General features: G+C 47.1%; 1 protein-coding gene across 1 annotated transcript in view; it reads left to right on the top strand.

Moving 5' to 3' along the window:
* The first annotated feature begins 1,126 nt into the window (after window positions 1-1,126).
* The window catches only part of LOC107117473, a 31,376-nt gene continuing 14,383 nt past the window's right edge, over window positions 1,127-18,119 (top strand). The window contains exons 1-5 of the mRNA XM_015419601.1: window positions 1,127-2,211; window positions 10,253-10,349; window positions 12,122-12,326; window positions 15,575-15,915; window positions 15,946-16,206. Coding sequence (XP_015275087.1) covers window positions 1,127-2,211; window positions 10,253-10,349; window positions 12,122-12,326; window positions 15,575-15,915; window positions 15,946-16,206 — 1,989 coding nt within the window. The remainder of the gene's footprint in view (window positions 2,212-10,252; window positions 10,350-12,121; window positions 12,327-15,574; window positions 15,916-15,945; window positions 16,207-18,119) is intronic.

Raw genomic sequence — 18,119 nt, forward strand, 5'->3', positions numbered from 1 at the left:
AACTAGGGCTTGCCCAAGGTCATCCAGCCAGGTGCAAGTGGAGGAGTGGGGAATCAAACCCGGTTCTCCCAGATTAGAGTCCCATGCACTTAACCACTACAGCAAACTGGCTCTTCTAGTATCCATCACTACGTTCTATGGTAGTTCCACAAGTTGTTAAGGGGAAAACTGTGGATGGAAGAGAGGTTCAGCAACCCTGTACCATAAGCAGTGTCTATGCCTGAAGTCACCCACTCAGTATTCCACCACTGGACACCATTTGAAGAAATGGGTCTTCTGCTGTTGTGTCCAGCTAGTTATGTTCAGTCAGTATCTCATTTTTTGGGGGGTTTCTTCTTCTAAATTAAGCCTTTTTTTAATGTTGCTTTCACTTGTACTTGTTCTGTGATCACTCACTGCATAATGGCTTATGTCTCTTGAATACCAGGCCTGTTTTGTAAGCTTTTTTCTTCTTCTTTGCATTACCAGGTTTCAGTTTGGCACACAAGTCCACAGCGATGACTGAGGAGATAGATCTACTCTTTAATGTGAATCTCCAGGGAGCAGAGCCCTGCTGTCCGTGGGCAGGATTTCCAAGCAGCATTGGAGCAGTCCGGCAACATCCTCCAGCCCTCTCCCTTCTAAGATCGTCTGTCTGTTAGAACATCCATGCCAGTTTGCTATGACATACATCAACATTGATGAGAGACAGGAGCATTGCCGGGTAATTTTGAGCTGCCGGAATAATCAGTTGTATGCGCAATATGGCTTAAAGGGTTTCTCAGTTAGCAGCATGCATCCGCTGAAGAATTTAGACCCTCGGATTTTTACTGGCGATCTTAATCCCGTAGGCAAAGCAAACGGCAATACAGAGACGCATCTCTATCGGAGTGTAGAGGATCTACGTTGGGCCTCAGTGGCTGATTCGGGTTGCCATCCCCACTGTGGGAATGTAGACAATGAACTCGTTTTCCATTACAAAGGCACAACACATTGGTCCAAGTGTTCCACGGAAGGTACCCCAGCCCCCAGCTCACCTGACTGTTGCCGACACTTTCCTTTTCCATCCAAGCAAATACCACCTTCAACGCAAGACATAGCCCTTTCCCCTTGTGCCAAAGTGCCTCCATGGCTTTTTCCCTCGTCCATGGACGGGGATGTCAAAAAAGACTTGAAGGAGAAACTTAGGATCCACAGTACTAAAACCACAGAGATTTGCAAGCCTCTCAGACCTCAAGCTTCCTTGAATGACCTGGTTGCAAGGGAGTGTTCAGAATGCCAGATGTGCCAGCAGTATAAGAATGGCTGTTCAGTTAACTGTTGTGCCATATTTGTGCAACATGCTGCCCTTGCTCATGGGCCGTGGGTGGCACTAGGGAGGCATCGCCCCTGTTTTTCTCGTAGGCTGACCAATCCAGAAGACATCAAACAAGAAGCTCAGAGAAGGCTGCAGTTCAGAAGGCAGAACAGCTCACCCAACCTAGCTCTTCTTTGTCCCACTGAAGGACAGGAGATGGTCAAATCCCAAACCACTGGATCCCTAAAAGATTGTGAGGGGGGAGAAGACACCAGAAGGGCACTGGAACTGAGCCGAAAAGGGGACTGCAAAGAGCGGCTGTACATACCCACTTTTGAGGAGTTCAAGAGGATGAGAATCAAGGAAACGTGTTTGCAAGATGGTAGTGATGAAGCGGCAAAAGAGTTGGAGGAAGGGACCCAAAAATTAGAAGAGAGAAACCAGAACCTTTGTGTAGATACTCAGCAGGACCTTGCCAAAAAAATGGTTTCGACTGTCGATGAGTACGATGACGTGTTCCATGAAAATACTCAAAATGCTTCTGACTTGGGTAGCTATCAAGATTCTTCATCCACCTGGGACAGGAGCTTCTGCCTGATGGATATGCCAGTGGCAAGAGATTGCCACAGTGAGATGCCAAGTTCTGATAGGATCCCAGGCCCCATTTGTTCTAGCCCAATCCCAAGGTCACCTTTACAGTCTGCTGCTGGTCCTACAGAGGGAGGGAAGAACTTTACTGAAGGGGACAAGCAGGAATTAGATATAAGACAACTGAGCGAAGTACTTCACCATGCCGGACAGTCCTTTGCGTCTGAAACTCGGTCTTCTTGCTGCCCACTGCTGTTAGAAGCAACAGATATATCCAGCTACGGAGCTAAGCTACAGAAAATGAAGGATGAATTTATAGGCTCCGCCCTGGACCTCATTAAGAAGAGGTAATCAATTCTGCTTGCATTCCTGAAAGAATTTCAGGTGAAGAGTACTTAACAAATGTCCTTGCAGATTTAGTTAGCACTAGGAATTTTTAGAACTCCCTGTGTCTGAATTTATATGTTGTAGAACTGAGGTTGGTCCCTTATGCAGTGTGGAAATTGATGTTTGGGTGGCTTTCCCCATCTAGGTCTGTGGGAATCTTCTTCCATTGAGGCATTGAACTGCCATAGAGAGCCAGTTTGGTGTAGTGGTTAAGTGCACGGACTCTAATTTGGGAGAACTGAGTTTGATTCCGCACGCCTCCACTTGCACCTGCTGATGTGACCTTGGGCCATAGTTCTGTCAGAGCTGTCCTTGAAAAAGAGCAGTTTCTGTCAGAGCTCTCTCAGTCCCACCTACCTCACAGGGTGTCTGTTGTGGGGAGGGGAAGGGAAAGGAGCTTGTAAGCCGCTCTGAGACTCCCTTGGGTAGTGAAGAGCAGGGTATAAATCCAATCTCTTCTTCTTCTTCATTGCCAATGATGTGGGAAACGGATTTTAAATCAGAGGACCAAGATACATTATCTTCCCTTTTTGGAAAACTAACTGATACATATAACCAGGCTGTGGATTTTAGCTATGATGGCTAGTGTTAGGAAGAATTTCACCCAAGTTAGTTGCCTAGCAGTTGAGAGGAGGGGTTGCATTACTTTCCTCAGTCCTACGTACCTTCACTCAGATGCTTGAGCAAACTGGAGTAACTGAGATTTACTGAACTGTTCCTACAGGCACTCTTATGGTGTGGTGCCCCTTTGTCATTTTCACTCTTTACTACTATCTTAGTGTAATGAACACAAGGAACTGATTTTGGGGCCGCTTCAGCCATATGGATTTATGAAATCCTTTCAGTGGAAGTGAGAAACTGGAGTATTTGAGTCATTTTCAGCCCCACTGTATGACATAGCCTCTGACCAATCTGGAACTCACTTTAAATCACTCAGGATAAAGGATTCCAAAACCATGGGCTTGGAAGCTATTAGTGAAGCATGGAAGCCTAATAAATGGCCACATTTCTGGTACTGGGTATGTGGGGCAATAAGATAAGATAGGATAAGAGAAGGATGTCGATACCGGGTAAATTGGTGGAAACTGTTATGAAGGAAAGAATTAGTAGGCACATTGATGAACAAATACTATTGAGGCAGACTCAGCATGGGTTCTGTAAGGGAAGATCTTGTCTCACTAACCTGTTAGTGTTTTTTGAGGGAGTGAACAAACATGTGGACAAGGGGGACCCAATAGATGTTGTTTACCTTGACTTCCAGAAAGCTTTTGATAAAGTTCCTCATCAAAGGCTCCTAAGTAAGCTCAATAGTCACAGGATAAAAGAACAAGTCCTTTTGTGGATCAAAAACTGGCTAATTAATAGGAAACAGAGAGTGAGTGTAATTGGGCAATTTTCTCAGTGGAGGGTGGTAAGCAGTGGGGTACCACAGGGATCAGTACTCGGTCCGATGCTTTTTAACTTGTTCATTAATGATTTGGAGTTGGGAGTAAGCAGTGAAGTGGCTAAATTTGCAGATGACACGAAGTTGTTCAGGATGGTGAGAACCAGGGAGGATTGTGAGGCACTCCCAAGGAATCTGTTGAGGATGGGCGAGTGGGCATCAACATGGCAAATGAGGTTCAATGTCGCCAAGTGCAAAGTGATGCACATTGGAGCAAAAAATCCTAACTATAAATACACATTGATGGGGTCTGAACTGGCAGAGACTGACCAAGAGAGAGATCTTGGAGTTGTAGTAGATAACTCCATGAAAATGTCTAGACAGTGTGCAACTGCAATAAAAAAGGCCAACGCTATGCTGGGGATTATTAGGAAGGGAATTGAAAACAGATCAGCCAGTATCATGATGCCCCTGTACAAATCGATGGTGCGACCTCATTTGGAGTACTGTGTACAGTTCTGGTCACCACACCTCAAAAAGGCTATTATAGCATTGGGCTAAGTGCAGAAAAGGGCAACTAGAATGATAAAAGGGTTGGAACAGTTTCCCTATGAAGAAAGGTTAAAACGCTTGGGGCTCTTTAGCTTGGAGAAACGACGGCTGAGGGGTGACATGATCACGGTTTATAAGATTATGCATGGGATAGAGCAGGTAGAGAAAGAAGTACTTTTCTCTCTTTCTCACAATACAAGAACTCATGGGCACTCAGTTAAATTGGTGAGTGGTCGGGTTAGAACAGATAAAAGGAAGTACTTCTTCACCCAGAGAGTGATTAACACATGGAATTCACTGCCACAGGAGGTGGTGGCAGCTACAAGCATGGACGGCTTCAAGAAGAAATTAGATAAACATATGGAGCAGAGATCCATCAGTGGCTATTAGCTACAGGGTATAGATAGGAACTCTCAGTCTGGGGCAGGTGATGCACTGTATTCTTGGTGCTTGGGGGGGCATCAGTGGAAGGGCTCCTAGTGTCCTGGCCCCACTGCTGGACCTCCTGACGGCACCCGGTATTTTTGGCCACTGTGTGACAGAGTGTTGGACTGGATGGGCCATTGACCTGATCCAGCATTGGCTTCTCTTATGTTCTTAAGGAAAGAGGAGTCCTCCATAGACAGAAAATACCAGTGATAGGCCATAGCTTGATTTGGGGAAGAGAAGTACCCTGTCTAGGTCTGAAGAAGTGTCCATGCACACAAAAGCTTATACTCAGAATTAAACTTCGTTGGTCTTATTTATTTATTTCATTATATTTATACCCCACCCTCCCCGCGAGGTGCCACTGGACTCAGACTTTGTTTAGATCTCACATAGAACCCAATAAGCAGGTCCGTGGAACTATTTGCCTCATGTGGCAGTTTGTCTTGAAGGGCGTTACAGTACATGCACAGCAACTGCAGAAATATTGGTTGGTTTTGTGTTAGTCATGTTAGTCATTTAGAGTACCATTGCCAAGGTTTGTCAGCTCATTTTTATGGACCATACACAAATGTTGTAGTCAGTTCTGCATTCCTGTATTTTCTATGTTGGGTTCCTGCCTTTTTTTAGAACTTAAGTTCTGGAGTTTTGGGGGGGGGGAAACTGTTATTGTAATGCCTTGTAGAGTGCCAAAGCTTCTCAGAGCTACTGACCCCTTTAAATTTTCAATCCTTCCTTCTACTTCCAGCATGATTAGTTATTTTCTGTTCTCTATGAGTGTTGAAAATAATCATGTCTTAGTCTGTGGAGGAGGAAGGACTTCGTAGCTTGTAAAAGCCACTGCCCTTTTTTTGGGGGGGAAACCTTTTTATAATTGACTCATTACAATAATAATATTTTTAAAAAGAATATTATGAACAGTGACGTCAGCAGGCTATAAAGAGCAGTGACTAGAGCAGGCTGTATTTCAGCTCCCCCCTTCCTAATCTAGGGATGAATGGACATGGTAAAAAAGGTTACAGTGTAGAATTACCCCACAACTTTACCCTACTCCTGTGGTTAATATAGGGGGCCAGTATGGTTAGACTAGTAGTGGGGAGACCATTCCATTCTGTCAACAGTGACCATGGACCAGGCTCTTTTTATAGCGGGAACTCCTTTGCATATTAGGCGACACACCCCTAATGTAGCCAATCCTCCAAGAGCTTACAGGGCTCTTTTTACAGGGGCTACTGTAAGCTCTTGGAGGATTGGCTACATTAGGGGTGTGTCGCCTAACATGCAAAGGAGTTCCTGCTACAAAAAGAGCCCCAGCTTATGGTGCACAAAAAAAAAGAGGAGGTAAGAACTGTGTATTCTTCCCTCGGCTCCTTGGAGGAAGGGTTGGGTTAAAAAAGGGAATCAGGGATGGATGGATGGATGGATGGATGGATGGATGGATGGATAGATAGATGGATAGATGGATGGATGGATGGATGGATAGATAGATAGATAGATAGATAGATAGATAGATAGATAGATAGATAGATAGATGATAGATAGATAGATAGATGATAGATAGATAGATTATAGATAGATGCCATTTATTCATATGAAGTGTATCTCAAAGAGAGGACTTCCATCCCAAGGTTGTCTTGGAATTTTGCACAGTCAGAATACTATGGGGTAGCTCTGTCCTTTATTTTTAACTTCCCTTCTGATAATTCTTTTTTGTTTACCTGGCTCCTGTATAAACAGGTTTTAATTCTGAGACTCTGATATGCCATTTTTATTATCATGCACATTTACAAAGCCTCTCATAACTTGCTTAGGGATTTTTCACTCAGGCAGAACTAGCATAGGGATACTGGTGTGCTACTTAATTCACCTTTGAAATGGGAATCTATCTAAGAATCTGAATTCTACAAAAAAGCCAGAGGCATTACTGAACTGTACCTGAGTGAATGTTCGAGGAAATTTGGACTTCGGATGAATAAGACAATAAGTGAAGACTTGGAAAATGTTTGGAATGATGGTGAAAGTGATTTGTGGGATGGATGGGCCCATGAACTAAAGGGTTCTTTGGAATATTGTGTATTAAAAGACCAGGAACCTGTTTTTTCATGATCAAAAGAACAGCCCATGTTAAAGGTGTGGAATAATGAAGACCATATTGAATCTAGTTATAGCAGATAAGCCCAACCAGTAGAGATGATGGAGGGTGGTAGTATAGGGTGCCTCAAAGAGAATACCCTGCTCAGAGATGGAGAGGTGAGTGGAAGAGGTTCCCTAAGCAAATTAAAAATGGATATGGACCACTAAGGAGCTGTGGAGATGTGGACCTGAATATAAGGTAGAGTGATGGGGACTCCTTTCTTCACTGGATCCAGCCTCAGTAATTCACCCCTTCACCAACAGGAACTAGTTATGATATCAAAAAAACTGAACCCCCCCCCCCCTTCTTGCTTGGCTGCCACACTGTGTTGCTTTGTATAAGAAGGTATCAACGGCCCCGGTCACACGGAGCATTAGCCACGCTAGAGGGACGGAAGATGGGCGGATTTTCCGGGCGTGATCTCACCACCACATCTGGGAAGCGTAGAGCTCCCGTGGCTCACCCGAGGCCTCCTGCCGAAGACGCACGGTAAAAAACTAGTACCTCGGAGGTACTAGTTTCCAGAAACCGCGGGGCAAGGGCGGGCGTCTGATCGCGTTTCCGGTGGCATCTGGCGCCCGCCCATGCCCCATTGCGAAAAGGTTTTTTTCTCTCAAAGTCTCCAGGGATGTGCACAAGCACCTAACGGGGCATGCGCATACTTCAGGTTACAAAAAAACCCCCACAACCCTGTTTGCCGCGCTGTGCCGCTTCTTTGGCACGTCATGTGATCGGCACCTCCCCCCTAACCACGGGACCTTGACGGGACCACGTTATTTCGCTGCGGGGGGAGTTCTGTAATGCCAGTGTTGTAGATCTCCACAAGGCAGGATTAACCACACATTGGGTGCGTTCAGACGGGCCGTTTAGTCTGCTTTCGGCCCACCTCAGAAACGGATTTTATCTGCGCGATCACACGGTCAACATCTGCCTCCCGTCCCCAGCCGTCGCTTTCCGGCTCAAAACAGCTTTAACCCGGAGTATTTTGATACCAGGTCCCCAAGTGGTGTTTTTCTGATTCTCCAGTTCCAGCCGCATTTCCCCCCTGTGTGATCGTGCCTCCAGTGTCGAGCCACTTCCGGTTTAAACCCCCTGCCCGCTCGAAAGCTGCCCAAGGCTTCCGCTTTTCGCCCGCCATTTTTTAAAAAGCGTTGGCGGTGTGCGCATAGGCGGAGGTCCGCCACAGGGTTATTAAAAACAATGTTTAAATGGTGCCTAGTTTTAGCCTTTAGAGGAGTTCGGGATCTCACGGAGGCCATTTTCGGTGGTAAACGTTTAAAAGGAAGTGTTCCTTTAAAGTTTAAAGGGAAGTGTTACAGCAGTCAGGTTGAAGTGGAAATCGCTGTTCTGCGCAGGCCCTTCACGCGTGATGTTTGTTTCTCTTTAGCTAACTGGAAGTGTTCCTTCTACAAAACATCTTGATGTTTTAAGATTTATACACATCTTGATGTTTTGTCAGCCAGAAGGCACAGTATATTCATAGAACAAACGGCTAGTTTGTTCTGCCAGGACTTCACATTGTCGAAAGTTTCTATATGGCAGTATCCATCATTCTAGCAAATATTGTACCCTCATATTTAATCTTGGAATTCTTAATGCATTTTTTCTAAAACTCTGTTGAATCTTTTATATGAAGTTAATTGTACACAGATGGAATAAGAAGAACAGCACAATCCCCTGATCCACAGGCTTGAATCTTAGAGAGATTATAGATCTGTAATCACTGCCATTTATGTGAAATACATATGCTAACAAAGTTTTATTCTAGGTCTTCAGGGTCTGAAAGGTGCCATTGGACTCAAACGTTGTTCTGCTAATTCAGACCAACACAGCTACCCACCTGAATATGTATTGCTGTTTTCTATCTTGATTTGTAACAAGAACTATTCTCTAATAAAACTTCATTCTGTATGTGGCTGGATCCACACATCGCTGGATGTTAGGCTGTTGTAATAAGCAAAATAGCACAGTATTGAGGGAAGTGTGCATCCAACCTGTGTTAAAACACAAAGCTACAGCTCATCCTTCAAAACATAATATTTCTTTATTTTTCTACACTACATAAAGCATTGATAGTAATTGAAGAGATATTATTTATATATATTGCATGAGGTAATGTATGACAGACCCCCACTGGGAGTAGTAAAACGAGAGATTTTGTTTTATGAAGTCGGGGCTGAATGTCAGTCCATTGTCTGGAACATTATATGATTACCTATCATAGAAAAGAGATAATTTCAGGACTCTTTATTCTTTGTATGAGTAACAAGAATGTCCCCAAATTGTAAGCACCTTCCCGTAGGAATCCCTTGTTACAAGTGAGAAGAGTATACCGTTTTTTGTGTTGTGAATATCTGGAAAGGTTCTTGAATTCCTGCATTCATTTCACGAATGACTGCAAATTGTAGTGAACACTTAAAGTGCGCTGAGTAACAGCATAGTATTATTATTTCTGCATCTTTTAATCCTGTGAGTAGTAGCTACTCAGAGTGAGTGGTGCCGTCTTTCTTTCCTGGTCCTGAAGGTATCTGCTTATCAGTTATGGAGGAGAAATTATACACGAGGCTGGATCTTTCAGAGCATTTCCATCTTTGGAAGGGGGGAGGCAATTTTCACTAATTTTCCCATTCCGATTGCAGACCCCTTCTAGGGGGCATTTGGGGCTTTACTGGTAGGGGGGAGTTAATACTCCTTCTGTCAGTGGAAATTTTTGGCAGGATGCATGATATGATGTCTGGTAACAGAAGGAAATCTCTTTCTTGCACTTTCTTGTATTTTATTGCATTTGTGATGATGGAGAAAGTTATCTGAGTCTCACTGAAAATTAAATAGCCAAGAAAAACTGAAGGAATAAAAAAATTCTCCCAGTTAAAACTTTATATAAACTTTTATATTAAAATGTTGCTTTCCCCCATTTTCAAGGGCTCCTTTAAAATTGTATCTTTTCCTTGCTGCCTTTGAACTTGGCTCTAGACTGTGGTTGACGTATTATATAAACATAGGAAATGGCCTTGTGCCAGTTCAGACCATTGGTCCATCTAGTTATATGTCATCTGCATTGACCAGCAGGAGTCTTCCAGGATGTCAGGCAGAGAAAGGTCTTTTCTAGTACACTTTAACTGGAGAGACCAGGAACTGAACCTGGAACCTCCTGAATGCAAATACGGTCTACCTCCAACCTACAAGCCCTCCTCAGTTTGGTGTAGTGGTTAGGAACGTGACCTCTAATCTGGGAGAACCAGGTTTGATTCCCCACTCCTTCACATGCAGCTGCTGCTGTGACCTTAGGTCAGTCATAAGTTCTTTCAGAGCTGTTCTCTCATCTCAAGGGCAGTCCTTGAGAGAGCTCTCTCAGCCCCACCTACCTCACAGGGGGTCTGTTGTGGGGGGGGGGAAGGGATTGTAAGCCACTCTGAGACTCCTTCGGGTAGTGAAGGGTGGGGTATAAATCCAATCTCTTCTTCTTCTCAGAATCATTAACTGGATCTTTTCTCTTTCCGTGCAGTTGCAGTGCAGAAACCGCCACAGAGTCCCCATCCAAAGGACCAGGTGGATTTGAGAAAGCTGATCTCACTTTTCTAGAGGACCATCGTCAACCCACAGTGAGTTTCATGCCTTGGGGTACAGAAGAGTTTTACAACAGTTGATCCAGGAACTTACCTACCCTTGTGGTGTGTTGCAGCTTTCAACCATTCTGCACTCCTGTCTGTAGTTCTCTGCCCGTTGTGGCCCTCCTCCAGTCCTCACTCTGTCCTCTCCATCTTGGTCTTCTGTCCCCACATCCACCCTCCCTGATTCTGAAGAACCTGAGGCGCGTCTCGTCTGCAGCCGAAATCTGGATTGAGATTGTTGGGACAAATTCCCATTGAGAACAACGGGACTTAGTTGGGACGAATCTGTTCCATTCATTTCAAAAGACCATAGTCATAACTAATTTTAAATGCATCAGGCCCACTAAATGTAATTTGGTTTGAAACTGGTTTAATTGTCATGGCCTCCCCTCCCCACACAACTTTGTGACCAATTTCACACAAGAGCTGTGCCGCGGTCACACCTCCCTTTGCCCCACTTCTATTGGTCAATTTCCTACTCTAAGCCGTGCGGCTGCATTTTGACCGCGGGGGAAATCGGGCGAAGCCGCAGGTGAAAATGCAACCACACGGCTTTGGGAAATTGACCAATAGAAGCGGGGCAAAGGGAGGCGCAACTGCGGCACAGTTCTTGCGTGAAATCGGTCTGTGAGTTGCATTCTTGTATCAAGGTGCTGGAAGCTGTATGATAGCTATCTCTCAGCCCTTTGCAGTGTTTAGGTTTCTCTTAATGCTTGGTTGAGAGCCAGGCCAGTTACACCGGTTTGAAAGAGACTTATAGGGCAGTTCTAGGCAGAGTTACTACCTTCTAAGCTCATTGACTCCCTACTGACTTCTGCCTAGGCCTGCAGTGTCAAAATCGTATATCAGTAAACTCAAAGTCAAATACCTTTAATGGCATAGCAGTAAAAGACATAGATGTACAATAACACGGCATGGATATATAAGACATAAGCAATATGAATCAATCCTTTACTAGAATAGATCTATCTTTGACTACTTCGGCAAGAAACTTGGCCGCTATAGCTGTAATATTAGGATTATCATCCTTTAGTAGATTTTGAATAACTTTTTCCCTATTAGAACCCTAATTAAGAGGAAATAAAGATGACAGCAATTCTTTGCGTAAGACTGAGTGAAATTGACAGTCAAAAATAATATATATTGAGTCCACGGATTTTAAAGGACAAGAACATAACCTTTCATGAAAGGGAATTTTCTTAAACCGACCTGAAAGCTCTTTCGAAGGGAACACATTTAGTCGGGCTAGTGTAAAGGCTCTACGGTGTGAAGGCTGGACTGAGTTTTAAAGATAGTGGGCCATCTGGCCATATTGAATTGGGAGACTCAACTGAGCCTGAGAAAATATGCTAAATTGTGTAGGATGTATATCAGCATAGTCAGCCTTCAAAATGTGCCAGGAGAGGAAGAGATTTCCCTGTTTCCATGTGACCCTGTTTAATTCTCCATCCCACTTGCACAGCCCTGTAAAACTGGGATGTTCCTGTCTAGGTTCCCCCTAGAGTCCTCCTCAGCTTACTTGCTCGGAAACGCCACTATGCATATTTCTCAAACACATGATGTATTTAATATAACAGCTCTTGTTTTGCCTCTTTGCGTTCGCGATTGTGCCCTAAACACAGGAATGACTCCAAGGACAGAGTGAGCTGGGGGTGTGGGGGTGGGGAGGTGGTATAAAGCACATAGTGATTTGGCTGAGGATATTTGAGTGCCCCGTATTCTGAGGAGCGAAACACACGCACACCCTTCTGTTTTCTGCCCAGAACTCCATCCCCAGCTGCCGCAGATCCAGTTCCGACATTTCCCACGAAACGCCGGACTTCGCGAAAACTCAGCGGGAGTGTCGATTGCGGCCTCATTTCAGTGATCCGATGCCAACAGATGCCGTGAAGAGGAAACAACTGGAGCTGAAGATCGCTGCCGCTGCACGGCAGCATGCCCAGAAGCACCGGCAAGAGAGAGCGCATAGTATGGTCACTGCCTTCTCTTTGAATTGTGCGGGTGTTGGTGTGCCCTTCTTGCTCTGAGTTCTGAGCTTTTGAGTTCATGATTGCAAAAAAACCCCCAACCCACAAAAAACATTAGATCACGCTTCAAAATGTTCCTGCACGTGGAGTATGCGTTGCAGCCAGCAGCAGCCTTTTATGCCAAGGGCTGGGGGGGGGGGACACCGCACATGCCCCTATGTGCTTGACTGCTCCTACACTTTTAATAGCTAATAACATGCAAGATTCCGTTGGGCCCAAATCTGGCAAGTTATGAGGCTGCTCCGATGCACACACAAAGCCATGTTGGTTCCTGGCAAATGCAGCAATGGGGAAATGCAACTTAGGGCAGTACTGTTACACCTTCCATGTGCCAAGCTCAGGACTGTTGCCGGGAGGACTTTGCTGATGGCTTCTTGAATGATAGCGTGAGAGGTGAGCAAGACCTAGAATCATTGGCTGAGTTCAGACGGGCAGTTTGAAGCGGGAGGGAGTCATGGCAAAAAAGAGGCGGAACAAACTGTTCCGGGTTTTCCCGGTCACACTGCACCGACTGATGCGGGAGCATACCGGGGAGGAGGCGCAAGGGAGTGTTCACACTGTTGGCCCGGAGGCGCGGCTGTGAGTGGCTTTTTCTGGTAATCCGGCTATGTGAGCTCATGCGCATAAGTGCATCCCTACCGGATCGCAGCTTTTCGCATTCGAAGCGGGATGGATGTGGGATAATCACGCTTTCCGGGGTTTGATACCACTTTCACCTGGTGTCTTTTAAACTCGGGAGGGAAGCGTTACGAGACGGGTTGAGTACGGCTGGGGAACGCCGGACAGATGTGCCTGTGTGAACGGCCCTTTTAATCCGTTTGTGGAACGTTTCTGGCTTGTGCCTATATTGGGGCAAACTGCCAGTCTGAACTTGGCCATTGTTTGACAAATGTGCTCAGCAGATGGAGCCAGCAGATGCTTCCTGCCTGTTGTTTTCACGGATTCCTAGGATAGGGGGAGAAAAAGGTAAAGGTTCCCTTGCTCGAAAGCCAGTCGAGTCCGACTCTAGGGTTGCGGTGCTCATCTCCGTTTCAAAGCCGAAGAGCCAGTGCTATCCGAAGACGTTTCCGTGGTCATGTGGCCGGCATGACTAAACACCAAGGCGCACGGAACGCTGTTACCTTCCCACCGAAGTGGTACCTATTTATCTACTTGCAATTTCTTGCTTTCGAACTGCTAGGTTGGCAGGAGCTGGAAATAGAGACGGGAGCTCACTCCGTCATGCGGCACACTCAGGTCTCAAACTGCTGAGCTACTGACCTTCCACAGCCTGCAGTTCAGCGTCTTAACCACTTGAACCACCGCAGCTCCTCCTGTGTAGTAAAAAGTAAAGGTAAAGGTTCCCTTGCTCGAAAGCCAGTCGAATCCGACTCTAGGGTTGCGGTGCTCATCTCCGTTTCAAGGCCAAAGAGCCAGCGCTGTCTGAAGACGTTTCCGTGGTCATGTGGCCGGCATGACTAAACACCAAGGCGCACGGAACGCTGTTCCCTTCCCACTGAAGTGGTCCCTATTTATCTACTTGCAATTTCTTGCTTTCGAACTGCTAGGTTGGTAGGAAGAAAGGGACATTTAAATCCCACCAGAGCCTGACTGCAAAGGAGAGCTTCCTTTTGTGAGCTGTGGAATTAAGAAGATGGGTGTCGCGCAAAACAGGAAGTTGTCAAACACATGACCGGCGTGTCTCAGATGGGCTCCTGGTGGTTCATGTTGTCTAGGCCTGGTCAAGTGATAGTGCTGGGGAAGCCCTAGACAACAACCCTGGTAGGGTTGCCAAGTCGAAATTTCTCCTTACCGGGAGACTGCTGCGCCGCACGCACGTCACCCGGAGGTGACGTGACGACGCCGGGCACGCTGGGGGCGGGGCCATGACCATCCAAGGAAAAACCATAGAGTTTTCCCTCAGATGACTGTGGCCCCGCCCCCAGCGTGCCCGGCATGGTTGCGTCACTTCCAGGTGACGCGCACGTTGGGGTGGGGTTCCCCCCAGGGCCCAATGCGGCGGGGAACGGGCCTCTGGGGCGGGGGTTTCCCCGCCCCCCGGGGGGACTTGGGAAGCCTAAACCCTGGAGATGTATCACTGTGACACTGTCGGGGTAAATAGACAGCCGCTCTTTTTCTAGTATGGAGATAGATAGGAAAATCTTCACCTCATATGATTGCCATCATCTTAAAGTGTGGAATGTGGCGTTAGGATGCCACAGCCCCAAACCCATCGGCAACTAGGTTCTCCCTATCTCTGCTGTCTGGGGAAGATGCATGTATTTTGCAGCGTACTTCCATCCCATCAGGAAAAAACAGGACTAGCCTTTCATTGCTGGGAGAGTAAGGTTGAGCTCGTTTCTACTCCCATAGGTTCCCTGCCCAGGGATTAAGAGGCCCTCCTGACTGTCCCATCAGTCCAAGCAGCTTGTCTGTTGGGGACACGAGAGAGGGACTTTTCAGTGGTAGCCCCACAATCATGGAACAGCCTCCCCAAAGAGATGCCCCTGGCCCCCTCACTGTGCGTCTTTAGGAAGCAGTCGAACAGTTTTACTTAGTTCTCCATTTGATTAATTTACCAGCAGCCCTAAACTATCATTTAAATTTTTTGGTTTTATGTATTCCATTTTGTGTGTATTAACTATATTGTACTCCACCTTGAGTTCTGTAAGGAAGAAAGGCTGCTAATAAGTGTTTCAGACAGGGGTCATTTCCTGCAGGAGCGCACAGGAGCGGAGCTCCGGCAGTAAAATGCCCAGGGGGTGGGCACATGCAACAAGCCCCACCCCCTGCTCCCAGCAGCCCTCAGTCAGAGCAAGAAGCAGCCAGGTAAGTTGCAGAGCCCCCCCCCAGCCCAAATCAGTCCAGTGGCACCTTTAAGACCAGGTTTTATTCAGGTACAAGCTCTCCCTCCTCTGCGAGGACAGATCTGCATATTCCCCCCACACCCCCCCCCCAAATAGCTAGCAATCCAAAACAGTCCAGTGGAGCCTGAGCGGTGGGTGTTGCCTTCTGACACACTTCCGGTGATGTCAGGGGGTGTGGCACATGCAAATAAGTTATGCAAATGAGCTCCTGCACCTCTTTTTCTACAAAATGACCCCTAGTTTCAGATAAATGAAGGAAGGGAGATAATGGGGGGCTTCCCTCTTAGCACAGTCGAGCAAACAACGGCTTGAAAGTGATGTTTACGTATCTGTTCCTGCTCAGGCCCAGCAATGACAAAAGCCAGTGTCAACCATGGAAGCGGCTTAGACGAGAACCAGCGTGGTCTGGGCGGCACCCTTCGTTCCAAGCACCGCTGGAGCAACATCAGCAGTCTCAGTGCCGACAGCGGCATTGTGGGTGGGAATGACGAGAGGGACAGTGCCGATGCCGGCAATGGCGGGGCGCCACGGATGAGATCAGCCGAGATGGAGCGGGCAGACAGTGGCATCAGCCAAGTGCTGACACGGAAGTGGAGGAGAAGCCAAGCGTCCGAAATGCTGACTTCCCTACAAGCATGGGAAGCCCACCAGCCATGCACTGACTGCGGGGGAAGAGATTTCCCAGTGGAAACCGACGTCCAGAACCAGAACAAGAGGCAGGCCAATCTCTGCGAGAAGTGCCTGAGATGCCGGATGGAGCGGAAGGAGTCAGTGCTGGAGTTTGTAAACACTGAAGCCAGTTACGGGGAGGACCTGCGCATTATCAAAGAGGAGTTCTACCTCCCCATGCAAGCAGCTGGCCTCTTAACACAGGACCAGCTGCTGGTGGTTTTTAGCAACATACAGGAGTTGATTGACCTCAACGAAAACTTTCTGGAGTACCTGCAGGAAGAAATCGACCAAGCCTTTGAGCAGGTAGAGTTGTGCGATCTCCGGTTCCCTTTCCCTTTTCTCTCTGGGCCTTATCAAGTACTCAGATTGTGGGTGGAAACAAAAGGGGCAGGAGGGTGATGCAGTCCCTATATACAACCCCCAGCAGTGCTGTGGCTTGCCATATCTTGGTCAGTTAAAGTTTCCAGACAGTTTTCAAAGGTAGGGTTGTGCTTCCGGCATGGTGACGTCACGGACGTGGGCCACAGTGTTGCTGTGAGTGAACGTGTGAAGTTGCCTTCTGCTAGGGTTACCAAGTACCTACCGCGAATCGGCGGGGGACTCATGCTCCCCCGCCGGAACATTCTTGCGTGTAACACGGCCGCGTCGCACTATGCTGTCGCCCAGACGTGACGTCAGCACGCTGGGCACGTAGCCGGGCGACGCTCTGGCAATGGGGCTGGAAACTCGATGGTACCATCGAGTTTCCCGCCCCCTTGCTAGAGCGTCAGCTACGTGCCTACGTCACGTCTGGGTGACAGCATAGTGCAGCGTGTGTGTTTTCCCCGCGGGGATGTTCCCGCCAAGAACTATGTGTCCCCCGCCAATTCACGGTAGGTACTTGGTAGGCCCTACCTTATACTGATTATTAGTTTATCAAGGTCAGTATTGTCTGTTTCGACTGGCAACGGCACTCCAGGGTCTCAGGCAAAGGATTATCACATCACCTGTTCTTTTAAACGGGAAATGTCAGGGACTGAACCTGGGACCTTCTGAATGCAAAGCAGGTGCTCTGTCGGTGAGCCACGGGCCCTTCCCAGCGGCACTGTTGCTATGGCACAGTTTGCAGCACTCATTGGAAAAGCACCAGGGAAGGGAATTGAGAGTCGAGGTTTGCACTGTGATCTTCTGACTCATTCCCTTTATCCCTCTGGAAGTCTCCCTAGCTACCGTTACTCAGGATCCCATGCCAGCATCCCCCCCCCCACCCCCAGTATTTCAACCATGTAAGGAAATCAAGTAGTTCTTATGCATATGTGTGTGAGCTTGAGAGTACAGCCTTGGGTTTAGAATACTTTGATTGATTTATGTGCCCCCCTTTTTGCCTCTCAGAGACACTTGGGTTGGATCGGATGCATCCAGTCTTCCACATGTTGCTTATACTCCTATCTCCCCCCCCCCAATATAATGTATTCAGTTTTCAAAATCCCAATAGCAAGTAATAACAGTCATTTACAGGATAAGTGTACATAAATTTAACAGCATAAAAAAGAGCATTTTTCATAAGCGTAGAGTTGACATCAACCTTCACCACAAACGAAGAGGGTCTATTATCTCTGGTCTTGTTACTTGAGAAACTAGATGGGATAAGATCGGTAGCCATGTCATTGTAAATCTATATATCTAATTCCCAACATGCCCCCTCAGTGCGGATATCTAAATCCGCACATCAGGGGCACTTTGGGGGCAGGGAGATTTTCCCAGCTGTGCAGAAAAATCTAAAAACTTTAAAAAAGGATACGGGGATATTTAAATCCCCCCCCCCCCAAAGTACAACAGCTTTTTCTGCTCATGCACAGAGAAAGGACTTACCAACGAAGAGCTTTCTCTCTCCTTGGAAAGTTCTGAGCAGGTGACTGCCCTTAGCAACGGCTTTCCTAGCGACGAGGCCTTTGCAGGCTTTTCCACTTTTGGGAAGCCGGGAGCAAAGAGGGATGGAAAGCGGCGGGTGGCTTTATGGCTGAGCCTGCACTGGCTCGGCCTCCCAGGCACTGCCACTGCTGCCGGGCTCAAAGTTAGGGGGAAAGGAGGGGAGAAAGAAGGGGGTGATTGGCTTGGGGGGGGGGAGAGAAAGGGAAAGATGGGGTATTTGGTGGGGGGGGAGAAAGAAGGGGGATGGCTTGCGGGAGGGGGGAGAGATCGACTTGGTGGAGGGTTGTAAAGAAAAAGGAGGGATT

The sequence above is a fragment of the Gekko japonicus genome, unplaced genomic scaffold, assembly GCF_001447785.1.
Source record: "Gekko japonicus isolate JY-2015 unplaced genomic scaffold, Gekko_japonicus_V1.1 scaffold1037, whole genome shotgun sequence".
NCBI lineage: Eukaryota > Metazoa > Chordata > Lepidosauria > Squamata > Gekkonidae > Gekko > Gekko japonicus.